We start from the raw sequence: 16,944 nt of genomic DNA on the forward strand, positions 1-16,944 counted from the left end.
GATTCGGACCCCAACGTGTTTCATCAGAGAGTCCTTGCTTCTTGCTCGTTCAGATCAGAAACACCAAGTGAATGAATCCATGTTTTCTATAAAAGTTTATTTTGTGATTTTTCCAAGAAGTGTTAGGGGAAAACATTGAAATCGCGTGAAGGTACGTAACCAGGGGTATATAAAAATAATTTAAACGTGCATATTAATAATAAAGCAGCGTTTCTTTCTAGCCACAACTAGTAGGTAATCTTGCCCGCGATTTTTCCAAAGGTATTATATACATCTCAGATAACAAGAAATACACACACACACACACACACACACACACACACAGTTCAAGTAGTTTTCTCCGTGCATTCCAGGTAACTGACATAGCTAAAGAGATAAAAACAGGAAAGACTGAATGCCTGGTGTCCTTAGGGTTGAACCAACGTGCACTGGATAGTGAATTTTGGAGACCTGCTGAGATTTCCCTTCCCGATCCCATAGTTACCAGCCCGTACTTTGTGGTCTTATCTGAAAAATTACAGTGTGTCTTTTGAATCGGCCCATCGGTGTGGTCATGGCAGTGGTATGGGTGGTGTCCATTGAGAAAATCCCACTCTCTCTTGCTCCCGGTTGCATTGGAAAGGGGGCTGATCTTAAAAGGAAAGCTCTCGGGTCTGATTACATCTGGCTGATCCTTTGCTTCAGGGCAAGGACCTCTCTCTCAATCTCGTAGGGCAGGTCGGTGTTAACTTGCTCCTCCAAGTACTTCTGGATGTCCTTCACCTCCTTCTCCCAGAACCCCTTGGGGATGTCAAAGAGCTCCTTCACGTTGACGTCCCCCAGGCCTTTCAGGTTCAGGGCGCCCTCCTCAGGGATGTAGCCTATGGGGGTGAGCTTGGCACCCGCTTCCCCGTTGATCCGGTTGAACATCCATTCCAGCACCCTGGAGTTCTCCCCGAAGCCCGGCCAGAGAAATTTGCCTTCGTCGTCTTTCCGGAACCAGTTGACGTGGAAGATCTTGGGCAGCTTGGCTGCTGGGCGCTGGGCCATGCTGAGCCAGTGGGCCAGGTATTTGCCAAAGTTGTAGCCAAAGAAAGGCCGCATGGCAAAGGGGTCGTGCATGATGACCTTGCCTATGAACAGAGAGGGGGATCCCGCTGGTAAATCATGCTCTTATGGGACAATACTGGCGCCATTTATCGTTGGCACGAGCACGCGGAGACAGGGAGCACACCAGTCCCTCTGGTCTGCGGTTTGAGTCGTTCACTCAGATTTACCTTTGTGTTCCGCAGCTGCTGTGGCCTCTGATCGCATCGCCGCCCCCACAAACACTCCATGCTGCCAGGTGAGAGCTTCGTAGACCAGAGGGACCCCTGTAGCAGGAGAAAAGGAACACCCCGTAAAGGCTTTGACACAGACCCCTGGGCTGGCGATGGCATCTCCCGAAATGGAAAGACACCGAGGAACCGTATCTTTGTGCTTGAGCTGCTTGTGTCCTCCCAAAGCCAACGCGCACAAGACCGCTGTCCGAGTTACAGCACCGAGGCCACGCAGCTGGAAGTTTAATTAGATAGAGCCACAGCCCGTCAAGGATCCAGCCTTGCCAATTATCCCGGATTTTTGGAAGCTGGAGATCTTTGGTTACCTCTGGCGAGGTCAGGAAAAAGGAGAGATTGCATGGACACTTTCTGGAAGCCAACACGCCCATGCTCCCGGCCTGGACGAAGGAGAGACTCACCGGCAGGTCGGCGGCCTCCGAAGATGATGCCCTCGATGGGCACCCCCTCCGGAGACTCCCAGGCAGGGTCGATGATGGGACACTGGCTGGCACGGGTGCAGAAGCGTGAGTTGGGATGGGCGCAAGGTTCCCCTGCAACAGCAACAGAGGAGGCGCCCCTTAGCATCTCGCCCCAACCAGCAGTGCTTAGAGGCTGGGGCCCTGGGGCCTCCAGGAGGGGGCTCACCGTCCTGGGGGGACCATTCGTTGTTCTTCCACGATGTGAGCCTGATGCCCGGGGCCAGCGGCTGGTCGATACCTTCCCAATAAAAGCCCCCATCGCTGGTCTCGCCCACGTTAGTGAAGATGGTGTTCCTCTGGATGGTCTTGATGGCGTTGGGGTTGGTCTTCACAGAGGTTCCAGGAGCCACCCCGAAAAAGCCATTTTCGGGGTTGATAGCCCTTAGGTTACCTGGAAAGTTGTCAACCAGAAAGGTAGACACGAATGGCAAACAAAACGTAACGGATATTCCTAGCTCTGACCAGGCTAGTCTTCGCACCGAATTCTCAAATCTTTTTTTTTTTTGTTTTCCCTTCCTCCCTAGAAGAGATTCGTCTTTTCTCGTCCGAGCATGATTTTCCGCTTTGACACTTTTACAACCCTTCCTTCCTCGTCGGTTTTCCACCAAGAGTGTTTTAACACATTTATTGTCTAAACAAGCAGCAGCATATGGGGCCCCGTTTCAATCCAGATCCTATATTAAATTAAAGAATGCTCGCAGAAAACATATTCCTAGGGCTTTGCAAGATCCGAAAGAACGGACTCAAAAAGCCCAATACCGTGGACTTGGGAGAATCTGGCACGCTTTGAAAGCCAAAAGTTCACCTAGGTGCAGTCATCGTCAACGGTTAGGTCTAAGAGAGTCACCTTCTTGGTCAAATTTCATCCAGGCAATGTCATCTCCCACACACTCTATCTTCCACCCTGGGAGGCTGGGGTTCATCATGGCCAGGTTGGTCTTCCCACAGGCACTGGGAAAGGCTGCTGTGAAATACTTCTTCTGGCCCTTGGGGTTGGTGATGCCCAGGATCTGTTGGGGACAAGATTCCTCCTTAATCTGCTTCCTCCGGTCCCTCCCGGTGGCCAGTGGTTCAGTCTGGGAGAGTGCCCAGAAGCCCCAAAAGGGTAGGTTCCCAAGACCTATGTCTTCAGCTGTCAAAGCGCACATTTTAAATAAGAAAGTCTAAGGGAGCTCCGGTTTGAAGTGATTCAAAAGAGGCATTAACGATCCTCGGTGGGGTTTCTAAACCTGTCCTCGGGGCACACTGGCCTTGCCTGATGGGAACCGCACACGCGTGGGCATTTGGACCTCCGCACGCGCCCCGCCCCCAGGTCCCCGCCGTGCGGGTGCACGACTTCCTGCAACTTACCAACATGTGTTCTGCCAGCCACCCCTCTTCCTTAGCCAGCCGGCTGGCTATCCTGAGGGCAAAGCACTTCTTCCCGAGGAGCGAGTTCCCGCCGTACCCGCTCCCGAAGGAGACGATTTCCCTGCGGTCGGGCAGGTGGGCGATGAGGGTCATCTCTGGGTTGCAAGGCCAGTTGTTCACCAGGGGCTCTGCGCAGGAGGACACAGCCCGGGTGAGCGTGCTGCCTCCCCACCCGGGGGGGGGGGTCCCCGGGGCAAAGGCCCAGGGCTCGAGGCGAGGCTGATTTGCCGTCGCAACTTCGGACCCGGAAAGGGTACACGTACTTTTTAAAGGCAGAGGGCATCCCACGGAATGGAGGCACTTGACGAAGTCCCCGTCGCCCAGTGCTTCCAGGACCGGGGTGCCCATCCTCGTCATGATGCGCATGCTGGCCACCACGTAGGGGGAGTCTGTCAGCTCGATCCCGATCTTCGACAGAGGGGAGCCCAGCGGCCCCATGCTGAATGGGATGATGTACATGGTGCGACCTGGAGGGGCCGGTGGGGGGGGGAGGGGTGAGAAATGAGCCCGGCATCACAGACGACAACACGGCGACATCGCCCTTCCTACCGGCACCCGCCCTCTGCTTCTGTTTGATTTCTCCCAGTCAAGCAACTGTCTCCCTCACCTTTCATGCACCCTGGGAATCGGGCATTGAATGCTTTCTCGAAGTCCTCCTCGGACATCCAGCGACCTAGTTGGCTAGGGCCGGTTTTGGGGATGGGCACGGTATCTCTTTGCTCTTGGGTAATGATGACCGTCTTGCTTTCAATTCTGGCCACATCCCTGGGGTCAGTGAGAGCCAGCCAGCTGCAAAAAATTTTGAAAAAATTGGTTAGGAACGGAGGGGGCAGTGTCGCCCTCCCCCGCTGCCTCTGCGCACGGGATTCCCTTCCGCCAGGCGTCAGGGGGGAACGGACCAGTCCCGTGCAGCACCGTGCCCTTCCCGCACCTCACAGGTGCCCAGCGCACGGACGGTGCCCCACCCGTGTGGACAACCGCACCAACCGGGGTGCCGCCGAGGAGATGTTACTAGACTGAGCTTGTCTCTCAGGAGAGGGCAGGTCTGGCTGTCGTCCTCGTCAGGGATGGAGTTCGCAGGGAGTGTCCCTATGTTGCTATCTCACGGCCGACTTGAGCCGCTCTATGAATGTCATTAAACTGCAGTCTCTATGGTTCGGGCCATTTCCCTAAGTTTTTCAAGAGTCGACGGCCCACCCCGGCCCCCGCTGGGTCTCGGGTCCGCCTCTGCCGGCGGGGACGGTGGGAACGGCGGGGCTGGGGGCCGGCTTACCAGTTGTGGTATTTCCGCAGCCTCTTGATCACCCCCTGGGCCTCCATCTGGTCCAGCAGCTTCCGGTTCTCGCCGTCGGAGCCGTCACAGATGTGGATATGGTCGGGCTGGCACAGCTTGGCGCTACTCTCCACGAATGCTCTCACCGCCTGGGGCAGGCTGTCTAGGGTGCCCTGGACGACCTTGGCCGAGAAATTGAGGCTGCTGGGGAGCTGAGGAGGCATTTCTGCAGGGCTGCGCTAAGGGCCACAACGCTTCCCTGAAATAGAAAACACAGGCCCCTTGAACAACCTAACAGACGCCCCCAGGGAAACTCAACGCGTCTCTTTGGTGGCACCTCACCAGACAGTCGAAGCGCTGCCGAAAAAAGGAAACGAGTTTGCGTGGGCTCGTAACCTTTAGACACGCAAACTAAAAAGCTCTACCTACCTTTCTCCTTCTCGGATGATCTCGATGAGAGATCCAAGGGTTTCCCACGAAGTGCTTCCGGCCGGTGGACAACCGTTCCCAATGGGAAGGCCGCGTTCGCTGTTTGGAGGCCGGACCTCCCGGCCGGCCTTAAATCCCATTGAGGAGGAGGGCCCCGCCCCTCGGCTATACCCGGGGAGGCTCGTCTCTGACGTCAGGGGCAGGACTTTGGATCGCGGCCCCAGTCCATTGTGCTTCTGGACGGGCTTACCACCACAACCCCCAAGGGAGATAATCATTGAACAGATAGCTGTTAATGAGTGCTGGGCGGCCTAGAGTCGCAGACCGGCCGCGACAAGTCCTTGCACAACTTGTGATTGACTAAACTTTGACCCAGTTCACTCTGCTGATGTAAAACAGTCCGTCCTTCCACTGACAGGCAGGTGGGATCCTGCAGGCCTGGCTGGAGCTCCTCCCGGACACCCAGGGCTCCGGGCAGCACATTCCGTGTACCGATGGCCTCTGGCTGGCAGAACGCCACCACGGTGAGGTGTCACCCCACAGTCAAAACCTATGGAAAGAGAGCGCCCAAGTATAAGCGAACGCGTGGCTCATTGGGAAAAGTCAGACCTAACGGGGGGCAAATAACCTTCCAGAGAGTCTCCTGTAGGCCCCCCGCCCAAAATATAAACTTGTGAGGGCAGGGATTTCTGCCTCTTTTGTTAATTTTTGTAGGTACGAACTGACAAGGAGACCGAGGCCCAGAGAGGCCCAGCGGCTGTTCCCAGCTCCTGGCTGTAGGGCGAGAGAGGGCAGATTGGAGCCTAAGCACGCGGGGCTCTGGAGTACCACCCCATACCGCCCCTTGTGAGGTGCCATTCCCTTTTCTGGAACTTTCCGCGTACTCTCCAAGCAGGTCCGGGCTGGATGCAGTTACTCGTGGAGATGACTACATGCTTCTCATTGCCCTTGCAATTCTGAGCGCCTGGGGAGTGAAGGGGGCTTGGTGGTTTTGCTAGATTACCCTTGAGCAATGAGACCTTTATAACAGCTGTAAAGAATGTGCTTTGCAAGCTGTAGGAGCTTCGGTCCAATTTAATGAACTCTGAAGTCGCTTGCTGGCATTTCGAGATCACTGGGTGAGAAGTCGGGAGCACGGAGCCAGGCCCCGACTCTCCACAGGGGACCCACCGGCACGGTCAGGGGGTGCCCCGTCCCTCGGATGAGGGTGGGTAGGGATTTACCTGCCTCCACCATGGGGGGTACAGAGATAATTCCGTGACTGTGTCTGTAAGGAACTGTAGAAATACAAGGCCCTGAGATGGGCCGCCGGGGTGGCTCAGTCAGTTGGGAGTCCGACTTCGGCTCAGGTCACGATCTCATGGTTCGTGGGTTCGAGCCCCGCGTCGGGCTCTGTGCTGACAGCTCAGAGCCTGGATGGAGCCTGCTTCGGATTCTGTGTCTCCCCCTCCCTCTGCCCCTCCCCCGCTCGTGTTCTGTCTCTTAATAATAAATAAACGTTTAGGAAAAAAAGGTTTTCATTTATTTAAAATTACTTCCTGTTTAGGTCACTGGAATTCGTTCTTAGAGGTGCGGTCAGCCGTCTAAGTTTGTGTCATATCTAAATTCAAGCACGAGTAGTGCTCAGCGACCAAGGGACACTTTCTGAGCATGTGACACTGGTGAGATTAGCCGTTCAAATGCACAACCATAAACACGCAACACACACATTTATACCAGTGCGGTTCCTCTCACCAAATGGGTAGAGATTCCCATTTTGCTGATAAAACCTTAACAGGTTTGATTCCCTCAAAGAGCACGTAGGTTGAACACAAACTTGAGAAACCAGAACTTACCCGCATTTCTAAATGCTCCCCGTAAATTCAAGGTGTTTATGCTCTGAGTCTTCCTGGAGAGAAGTAGCTAGCTCAATTAAAATGTAGGAGCATTGGGGCGCCTGGGTGGCTCAGTCGGTTAAGCGTCCGACTTCAGCTCAGGTCATGATCTCGCGGTCCGTGAGTTCGAGCCCCGTGTCGGGCTCTGTGCTGACAGCTCAGAGCCTGGAGCCTGCTTCGGATTCTGTGTGTCTCTCTCTCTCTGACCCTTCCTCGTTCATGCTCTGTCTCTCTCTGTCTCAAAAATAAATATTAAAAAAAAATTATAAAAAAAAAATGTAGGAGCAGCGGTCACTGCCGCCCTCCAGCCTGTTGTCGAATTACCCACATTTGCCTCAGGGAAGGCTGGCATTATCCCTTTGCAACCGTCCGTCATCAAGATGTGAAAAGGCAAACTGGGTTGTGGATTTCCCTGAAAGCACTGGGTTTGTTAGCAGACAGTGTTGCGGACAGAAGCTGCGGTGTTGAGGACACAGCAGAAGTAAGGACAAACTTCATTTACCTCTCTGTTGATGGGGTCCCGCCTTGTCTCTCTCCCTGGAGGATGCCTGCCCCGTAGGGGACTCATTAAGCAATAATCTCAAGGGGCTGGGCCAGAGACATCTGGATTTCCCCCCATTTCCCCGTAGGCTAAGTTGTAAGGAAGACCACCGGCTGGTCCACCCCCTGCAAGGAGTTTTCATGCTCCCGGTGTGGCTGGGGACGGTGGACGGCGCCCTCTGCTGGGCTCACGGTGCGAATTGCATCTGTCATCTCTGGAGTAAACGCCATAGGGGACCCCTGACTTTTCGGGGGTGGCTTGGCCCCCTGTGTCCTGAGATACAAGACTGCTCCTCTTTTTAACAACATATAAAACGTTGATCCCAGACAGAACTGGTTTTTGTTGCAAGAAGGAGAAGGAAACAGGAGGCACTGGGGACAACAAAGCTTCAGACCCCAAAGTGACTTCTCCACTTCTCCTCGTGGGGTTCCACACCCACTTGGCCGTGGCGGTTAAGCGGCAGGCTGGGTCTGAGGGTCTGAGGAGGGAGGGCGCAGGCCCCCGGAATGCCCGAGCAGAGCAGAGCGGTGACGACGGCGCGGAGACAGGGGCAGGGCTTGCCAGAACTCGAAAGGTGTGGGCGGGTGAGCGTGGGGGCGGGGAATGGCCGACTTCGGGGTCAACAGTGGGAGAGGAAGCCCTGAACTTGGGTAGGATCTCACAAAGGATGCTGGGAACAGTTTGAAGGAGACAGGCACGGGTGGTTTCTTGGTTACCTGAGGGCTGATAAAAAAAAAAAAACCAAAAACCCAGAGACTCCAAAGACCATCCACACCAGTGTGTCCACACTGTGCTCTGAGGGACGTGGAAGGATTCCACTGAGCCTCCTCACAGCGGAGGGGAGGAGGGCCCCGTGGGCCGCGCTCAGGCCCTCTTCACAGGCAGCCCTTCTGACCCCATCGGTGGCACCTACTGGGCGTCCAGATTGGATCTTTGTTTGAACCAGAAACTCAGCCAGAGCACATTCAAAATCCACCAATCACAAGCAATTCTTTTCTTGGCGACGTAAAACAGGGGAGGCTCCGAGGCTGCAAACAGGACATCCTCCCAAGCTGAGGCTCTTAACGGCCGATCGATGGTGGCCTCCCCTCACCACCCCGCCCCCTCCCTCACTGATCGGGGTGACCGCAAAAATTCCCCTCGGTTCAGGAATCTGAACTCGGAGGACCCTTCCTCGGTAAAGATGAAAAGGGACAACCGTTTTCCAGAAGGTGATAAGAAACTAGCGGTGTGAATCCCATGCCTCGCCCTGGATCCAAAGGTATGTGTGCAAGTCAATTCGGGCCTCTGTGGCCTCCAAGGGCGCTGACTGGCCCAGCCTTGGAGGTTTCCAAACAGCAGGAAAACATGTTCAGCTGTGCAACGATTTGCCACGCAATCATCTGCCAAGGCAAGCCCAGCGGTCCACCCCAGTTGTGTTTGTTCAGGACAAATATTTACCTGTTTTACATTTATGGAGTAATCCTAATGCCTTCGCAGTCTGGAGGGTATTTTTGCAGAGCTGAATGAGTCTCTATTCTGGAGCCATAGGATCACGTAGTTGAAAAAGCCCTGAAAATATCATGTTAATCCCGCTTAACGGGGAGAGGGGGTCTCCTTCGGGGAGGGGATTCAAGGTGTCGGAAACTAGACAGAGACTGCCTCCGAATTGTGCACTTGAAGATGGGTTGGGTTTTTTAATTTTTAATGTTTATTCATTTTAGAGACAGACAGACAGACAGACAGAGTGAGTGAACAAGGGAGGGATGGAGAGAGAGGGAGACACCGAATCCGAAGCAGGCTCCAGGCCCCGAGCTGTCAGCGCAGAGCCCGACGCGGGGCTCGAACTCACGAACCGCGAGATCATGACCTGAGCCGAAGTCGGACGCTTAACCGACTGGGCCACCCAGGCGCCCCGTAAGACGGGTTGGTCTTATGTGTATTTTCCCTCAGTTAAGAAGCAAAGACGATTCTGAGGTCCAGTCTTCTATTCTGAAGGTGTGCCAACAATGGCTGGGTGTAGGGAGCAGATGTACAGCAGAGGCTTCTCAGAAGCCCTCCCTAGGATGTGGGCAGGTGTCCAACACCCTCCACCCACCCACCACCCTGTGACCTAACCCTTTTCGCTTCTCTCCACAGCCTGGCAACGTCCGAAGACCGTAATCTTGGACTGAATGTGCACTCGCCCAGCAGAGACAGCAAATTATACCCTCAGGGAATCTTCCCTCAGGAGGGCCACGGTTTTGTGGGCATATTCTTTCCACGGTGAAGAAATAAAAGTGAATCTAGGGGTAAACCACTTTGCCCGGTGCACGTTCACAAAGCCTGATCTTTGCCGCGAAGATGGGCACGTAAGGCTTGTTAAGTGAATGTTAATAAGCAGGTGCTCGGACCTTCTTAGAAGGCTGGTTATCTCCCGTTTCAGTCATTAGTGGCCCATGGGAATAGTGGCTCCATAAAACCTTGTGTATTTTCTTTCGAGATTTCTCTGTCAGGCTTATGGCGAGGCCTACGAGGGGTGCTCGCCACCCAGAAATGATGCACGTGGGGGACTTCGGCATCACAGGCCACGTCCGTCCCGGGAATGGCCTCGCCCTTCAGAGAGCAGTGTCACCTCCGCAGGATGCCGGCTGCTTATGCGGAGGCTGTGGCACGAGGAGATGGCAGGAGACTTGCCATCAACGTCGGGACAACGTCAGAGTCTAGAACCGCTCTCACTCCGTGCCCAGCGTTGCTCTACTCTGGGCAGCGTGAGACAGCGACACCACTTTGAGCCATTTGGATCGGGCGGCCTGTGGCTTGCGGCCAAATACGTCCTCAGGGAGACAAGGCTCACGTGCCCAGGCGACCCAGAACCCAGACTCAGGAGACCTGAGTTCATTCTAGTCCCAGCTCCCCCGGAAATTTCACCCGATGTCACTCTCTTCGCCTGCACAGTGTGGAGGTGGGTAAGATACATACCAAGGCCATTTCCATCCATAAAGTCCCGCTGGGGTATCTCCGTCCACATTCACTGGCACGGAGCCTGAGGTCCGTGGTGGCTTTGGTTTTGCCTTCTCTCCCTCTCTCCTCCTTTGGAAAACTGGCCACACCGTGCCGGCTGAGTCTCTCTTCTTGTTGGAAGCCGGGGCGGTCTTTGTTTCCGTGAGGCATGGACGTCTCCACGTGGGAAGTCGAAGCCACAGGCCAGGTAGCATATGTGCACAACCACATTGGGTGGAAAGTGACAGCTCATCGGGATAAGACAAAACTAGGGTCTGCCCTGATCTTACAACCCCCGCCTTAGCTCTCTCCCTCAAGCTGTATGTTATAGACGGAGCAGACCCGGGTTGTGGCCCGAATCACTCGTGTCTCAACATTCCCTCGGTTCCAAAGTTTTGTTTGTGTGCGACTTTTAGTGTTGATGGGGGGCTGGGGGCTGGCGGTGCGCAGGGCCCCGCGTGTGTGTGTGTGTGTGTGTGTGGACTCTCGTACATCCCCCAGGATGTCCCACGTAGGAGCTCATTCTAGACGACCAGAGAAACAGATGTCCCCAGGGCTGGCATGGAGTGTCCCTGGACGGGTCACTTATCCTCTCCGATCTCAGCTTCCTCATCTCTACACTGACTCACGGGGGCCCTTGAGTTCAGTTGCCACAGAGTCAGCCAGCATATCCTCTGACTTTGCAACAGAGTGAGAGCAAATTTGCCGTGAAATGCCGTTGCAAACGCACTCGCAGAGAAAAGACGGCAGCACCCGGCAAAGCACGGGGCGAAAAGAACTAATTGCACAGTTACCGCAAAGACAATCCAACGCCCTTATTTTGCAGCGAGAAAATGGATCCGCTTTGCGGCGCAGTTAACTCTATGGGAAACAACGATAATTGCTCTGGAACCGAACACCAGCCTCCCCTTGCGCTCACTGATAACGATGCAAATTCTCCCGCTTGCCTATAATGTGGCTCAGAACAAAAATGCCTTTTCTGGTCCGTGCTGGGAATAATTCCTGAAACTCAGTAAGTCTTAACACGCCCCCAGCTCCTCTCGCCATGGGGGGGAGATTTCATCCCACGGAGACTCAGTGACGATAGCCCCCCGGGGTGGGGGTCCAGCCAGCAGGTCTCATTGGGGGCTGGGGCTTCTAACTTAGCTGTGGAACCCTGAAATGTTTCCAAGTTGAATTATATAGAAATCGAGGCCCCTCAGGACTGTTGTTCTGAAGCAAAGGCCGCTTCCGGGGTAGAGGGGTCTCCTTTGGGGGTGAATCAACGTCCTCAAAACACGCAGAAAACCCCGTTTGAACAAGGACCACAGAGTCTGGTGAAAAAAGATGCCTGCCCACAAGCCTCCCTCCCCAAACTGGCCTTCGTTGCCTTGAAGAGATAACCAAGTAAGATAAGTGCTAAAGGGGAAAAGAAGTCTTGGTCTCGTGTTTCGGGTATTCAGAGACAAAGTGCAATTGTCAGAGGCATGAGAAACCGGCCGTGGGTGCGGGGAGTCACAAGCCAAACGGGGGTGGGGACAATTTATCTTGTCAGGAAGTCGGCATGTGAAGCAGAAGCAGGGCAAGCGGCGGACGGGGGTCCCTCTGGACCCTCATACGTAGCAGACCCCGGGATTCTTTCATTTCCAACCAGGTTGACTTCGGTTCTGCCATTCTGCAGAAAGCCGGCCAGATCAGGTCCAGTTTCTTTCCCTGGCTCGCACAAGGAAGCTGTGAGGTAAGAGTCCTCTCTCCGAGCCCTTCTGTGCCTGGTCCAGAGCTGGCACGGCCAGGACCGGCAGGGTCTAGGGCATGGGCACGTCTCCGGGGCTGGCCTCAGCTCCCGAGCCCCATGGGCTCACTCTCCAGCTAGCAGAACAGCCCAACTGTTCCGGGCTGGGGAGCAGTGGGCAGGTCTGGGCTTCCAGAGACCGACTTCTCGAGAGGCGGGACAACCTCGCCGAGCGACTGATCCTATCTGGCTGTGAAGGTCATCAGAAACAGGGACTGGCTCCGTGCTTTGACCTGCAGGTTGGGCCCGTGGTGTCCTTTGGGGAGGCAGTAAGAACGTAGCCAACGGCACGCAGGAGGCAGAGACCTGCCTTCTCTCTTAACCATGTGGCCTTAGTCAACTTCTGATAGGGCAAAGATAGGATAAATTTGGCAGAGAGGGAAAGGTTAGGACCTGAGGTCCCCGGGTGGGGAAAAACACACATTTTGGAACAATGCTGGGAGTGTCTGACCACAGCAAGCCCCCTTAGGCCTTGCGGTTCCTCTTGAGAATGTAACAGGCACTACCCACCCCCCCTCGGGTTTCCCTCAGGAATCCGACCATCAAAATACCTGACTAAAATAGGTGAACCATAAAACTCACGTTATAGGAGGGGCAGTATGACCACCGGCCGGTTTCTCACACAATGGAGCCGAGCCAATCAGGAGTGGATGACCCAGCACCGAGAGCTATCCAGCCAAGAAGGTTGGACCTGAGAAGGAACGAGGCGAAGGCAAGCGGGGGTGACCAGAACCCTAGAAAACAAAGACCCTTGCCTACAGTCAGGGGCGTTCACCTTTGAACGCCCCCTCTCTGCAAAGAGAGAGCTTTCCCGCTATTCTTACTTTCGTATATTCTGATTAACCTCTGCCTGCTGCTCATTTAATTCTGTCCTCTTCTTCACTCTTCGACACGGAGAGACAACGAACCCAGGGTATCGAGGTAAAAAAAAAAAAAAAAATCCTTCAACAAACTCCTACCCTTTCTTTGCTCCCTCAGTTTCCTCTTCTGTTCGTTGAAGATAATCCCAGTACTTGCTTCATGGGGTAGTTCCAAGGATCGGGTCTGGTAAGTCGACAGCAGGATCGGCGCGGTTGAGCAAAACGCTCCTAAGTGGCTGGAAAGAACAAAGCACCGATGCCACGGGCGCGAATTCTTTTATTCGTGGAACAGGGGAACCCTCTGGGGTGCTGGGCGTGGCGGGGAGGGGACAAAAAGTCCAAGGCCAAGTCCCCAACTTCTGGGAGTCTGTGTTCTCCCTTCTTTCGACAACCTCCACACCGCAAACCCCGCCTGGCACATAGTAGGTGCACAGCAAACGCCCACTCGGTAAGCCCAGCTGGGGAGCCCAGTTCGACACGCAGATGACTAAGCACCAAGTGCTCTGTGCAGGCGGTAAATACACCCAATAAATGTACCCACTCGCTAATAAATCCCTGCCCACAGAGTAAAGGTGCTACCACCTCGGGTTTCTATTTAACTTCTTCCATCTGCTTTCCTGTCTCGCCTTCTTCTCGCTCATTTCCTTGAGTCAGATTTATGTTATTACACGTGCAGAATAACCTGCTCACTTCTCGCTGCTCACGCTGCCGTTCCCCTGCTCATCAGCTCCCCAGAGCACGTAGCGCTCGGACTTATTCGAAGCCGCCCCGAGCAGACATTTTTCTGAGCTGTGTTGTTTACTTTTCTGGAAGTCCCACGGCGCGCTCTCATAATGGCAAGCATCAAGAGCCGCGAGACGGACACGCGTTCAATGAAACAGGTGCACTAAACAGCCCGAGCCTTTTTCCAGGTCCTGAGTTACGGCCGAACTGGCTCCGATCAGCAGAACGTGGGAGCTCCTGGGGCATGGTGGCACAACTTCTGGTGGGGGACGGGTCTCGACAGCCTTGACGAATGGCTGGAATCATCTTCCACCTGCCCGACTCATTCCAACCACAAGCTGCCAAAAATACCCTCTCTCCGCTTGCCCTTTGCTGAGTGCTGAGGCACGAACCAAAGTCCGTTCCCGAGCTGGGCACCTAATTTTTGTTAATAATATCTTCACTCTATCAATCATTGTTAACTAACGGGAACATTTGAACAAATTAATTTGAGCCCAGTGAGAGGAACCATCGCAGCTCATTATAAGTCTCCTCCCCAATGAACTCAGCAGCACTGACTGCATCACAAAGACGCACGGTGACTCAGGCTCGCCTGACTTGACTTCCTCCCACAGAGGACACTTTCTCCTTCAGAGAGCCACTTCCTATTCCGGGGCTGTGCTAAAGGCTTCTTAATTAAGGTTTAATGAGGATTTCTCGATCATCCACCTCATTCTCCAGAGGCACTGAGGTGGCCACAGACCCCTGATGATGTGGGTGCCGGTGGGGGGGGGGAGGGGCGTCTAAAATTCACCTGACACTGAGGCCGGCCTTTCGCAAGGTGGCCCCTACATTTCTGCCCAAGGGTAGGGAGCAAAGAAAGAGGCAGATGCTGTAGAAGGAAAGGCCATGGAGCCCCTCGTGCCCCCGGTACCCTGCCCGTAGGCCCGTTACCCCAAGCCAACCTGAACATTGCCAACTGAAAAGCCCGCCGTTAGTCTCCCCAGGCCTGTAGCATCTTGGGAACGAGATGGCTGGCCGTGGGGCAGCCCCTGCGGAAGATCACGTTAACTTCCGCTCAGCAAACCACAACCTCGGGATACAAGTTCAAAGAGCTGTAGAAGCATTCTGAGCATTGAGCATTTTTCAACAAAAATCGTAAGGAGCCACGAGCAAGCAAGACTGGGTTTGTAGTGAACTGTCCTGTGGTGGTCCGTGAGAGACTCGGGTGCTTTGGGTCAAAACCTGTTTTTAAAATACGTGCGTCTGATGATTTTTTTTTTTAAGTTTATTTTATTTATTTTGAGAGAGAGCATGCGCATGCGTGCGAGGGAGCACGGGAGGAGCAGAGAGAGATCGGAGAGAGAGCATCCCAAGCAGGCTCCACACTGTCAGCGCAGAGCTCGACACGGGGCTCGAACCCACGAACCGCGAGATCATGACCTGAGCCGAAATCAAGAGGCGGACGCTTAACCGACAGAGCCACCCAGGCGCCCCGTAAAATGTGTGTGTTTGATGATTCATCTCAAATACGTCTCTGTTTAGACACGGCTGCATACGTTTTGAATGTGTGAAGCCTGTTCCAGCAGCCTTAATGCTTTGTTTTTTCCTTTCAGGTGAAAATCCCAGGCACCCTTTGTGTTAAAACGAGTTTTCGCAGCTTCCACTTGCAGAGAGAGCCAGATTACATAATTGCATTCAGGAGGCCACCACTAGAAAGTAGCTCATGTGCACGATCAACGCTAAATTCTTTGGGGAGGGGGGGAAAGAAATACACCTTCTTGGACTTTCTTTGTTGTACTCTTCACAATCGAGCGCAATGGCCATCAGGGGTCTTCTTCTGAGCTGTCACATTGCTTAAATGAGTGCATGTCGGACATTTCCAGAGGGGCGAGCTCGGTAGGCACTGAAAAGGGAACGGTCTCCTCGAGGCTTTGGGTTTTTCGGAATGAAGGCATAGAGCACTTTAACTTCGGAGCAAGTTGCCCTCATTCAACACGGAGTTCAAAGACGCTCAGACACTTGGAGGGAGAGGAGGGGAGAAATTCTAGGCTTTGCTCCTCACAGGCGAACACCCCACGGTGACATTTGAAAGGCACTGTGGAGGTAATGACTGCTCCAAATATACTTAGAAATGCTTCGCTCTTCATTGTTCTTTATGTGTCTCATTATTGTCATGTCAAAAAAAAAAGTTGCAAGTGACACATGTTGTTCCTCTGAAAAAGAAAGTCCAAGTCCGCAGGTGAAACCTAAGCGTATATGCGGGAAGTGGAGGCCCGAACGTCACCTCCGTGAGCACAGAGACCGCGTCGCCTCTGGCTGCGGGAGTTGTAACAGAAAGGCATTTCATTTACTGCGTGTTTGCCCATCACCGCTCCATTCCACCTTCTGGGTGCCTGGGATGCTTATCGGTACAGATCTGAGCACAATCCCCAAGGAGCGAGCAGAAGAATCCTGAACATTCCAGTCCATTGTTTCAGTAACACGGCCCGGCCCGTCTGCTAACTCCACTGTCCGTATCAGATTGCGGTTCGGTCCTCGGGAGCTGCAAGGGCCATCGCCACCAAGTCAGCTTCCCTTCTGGGGCTTCAACTTGAGCCACCTTTGTTCTGACCTCAGGACCTTTGCTCCTGCTCTGGCTTCTGCCGCGAGGAGCACTCCCCCCTGGTGTGCGTGGCCGGGCCTTTTTGCCATTCAGGGGTCAGCACCTCGTGGCACCCACCAACACCCGGTCCCTTATTGTGTTTCCTTCCTGCCACTTATTACGTACATGACATTTGTGTCTTCATTTGTCTACCTGTTCCATTTCAGAATCCCTGACTCAGACATCAGGCACGCAAACTTGTTCTGAGCTCATCTCTCCGAAAACACGGTACCGGGCCATGAGTCACCTTAGACGTGAAACCAAAAGCTCACTTTATGTTAGTGATTCATTTGTGTTTTTGAAATTAAACAATAATTTCCTTTATGCTCTGTTCGCTTATATAACCATGCCGGTAAAAACTCCTATGAGTCAGGAAGGAGAGAGGTGGGGGAGGGAGGGGGGGGGTCTTAAGTTCATCTTTTGTCATAAGACGATCAGTCACTGCTCGCCAGATGTCAGCTGAGCACCTCAAACACGCGCTGTTTTAATGGGACCTTCTTCTGGTCGTTATTAATTAATTTACTCATTTATTCACTAAAACTTTCAGAGTAATTTACCATCTGAAAAGAGAGATGACAGCAGAAATAGGGGTGTATGGTAGAAAGTCCGCAGTAAAAGGCCTGAATGAGCCACTTTAGAAAATACTTAAAAATGTTTCAATAGTGAAGGTATAAAAATTAAGGGGAGACGAAAAGCAAAGTT

At 53.7% G+C, this 16,944-nt stretch overlaps 1 protein-coding gene and 1 long non-coding RNA gene across 6 annotated transcripts; one reads left to right on the forward strand and one right to left on the reverse strand.

The window, feature by feature from the left end:
• Window positions 1-76: 76 nt before the first annotated feature.
• Window positions 77-5,033, reverse strand: PCK1 (phosphoenolpyruvate carboxykinase 1). The gene is made up of 10 exons (XM_015087374.3): window positions 4,890-5,033; window positions 4,461-4,719; window positions 3,795-3,976; window positions 3,451-3,654; window positions 3,128-3,315; window positions 2,625-2,787; window positions 1,944-2,168; window positions 1,718-1,849; window positions 1,257-1,352; window positions 77-1,112 (listed from the first exon to the last, which is right to left on the reverse strand). Exons 2-10 carry the CDS (start codon window positions 4,682-4,684, stop codon window positions 658-660), a joined length of 1,869 nt encoding a protein of 622 aa, XP_014942860.3. The 5' UTR covers window positions 4,685-4,719; window positions 4,890-5,033; the 3' UTR covers window positions 77-657.
• Window positions 5,034-8,094: 3,061 nt separating this feature from the next.
• On the forward strand, window positions 8,095-15,529 carry LOC106988892 (uncharacterized). 5 transcript variants are annotated; one of them, XR_008289022.1, is made up of 5 exons: window positions 8,096-9,209; window positions 9,423-10,227; window positions 11,092-11,277; window positions 14,906-15,104; window positions 15,215-15,529. It is a non-coding gene; the product is annotated as an uncharacterized LOC106988892 (long non-coding RNA). The 5 variants fall into 5 exon arrangements; XR_008289023.1 differs by lacking the exon at window positions 14,906-15,104 and having other exon boundaries at window positions 8,095-9,209; window positions 9,423-10,473; XR_008289024.1 differs by lacking the exon at window positions 14,906-15,104 and having other exon boundaries at window positions 8,097-9,200.
• The last annotated feature ends 1,415 nt before the right edge of the window (window positions 15,530-16,944 follow it).

Source organism: Acinonyx jubatus, chromosome A3, assembly GCF_027475565.1.
Source record: "Acinonyx jubatus isolate Ajub_Pintada_27869175 chromosome A3, VMU_Ajub_asm_v1.0, whole genome shotgun sequence".
Lineage (NCBI taxonomy): Eukaryota > Metazoa > Chordata > Mammalia > Carnivora > Felidae > Acinonyx > Acinonyx jubatus.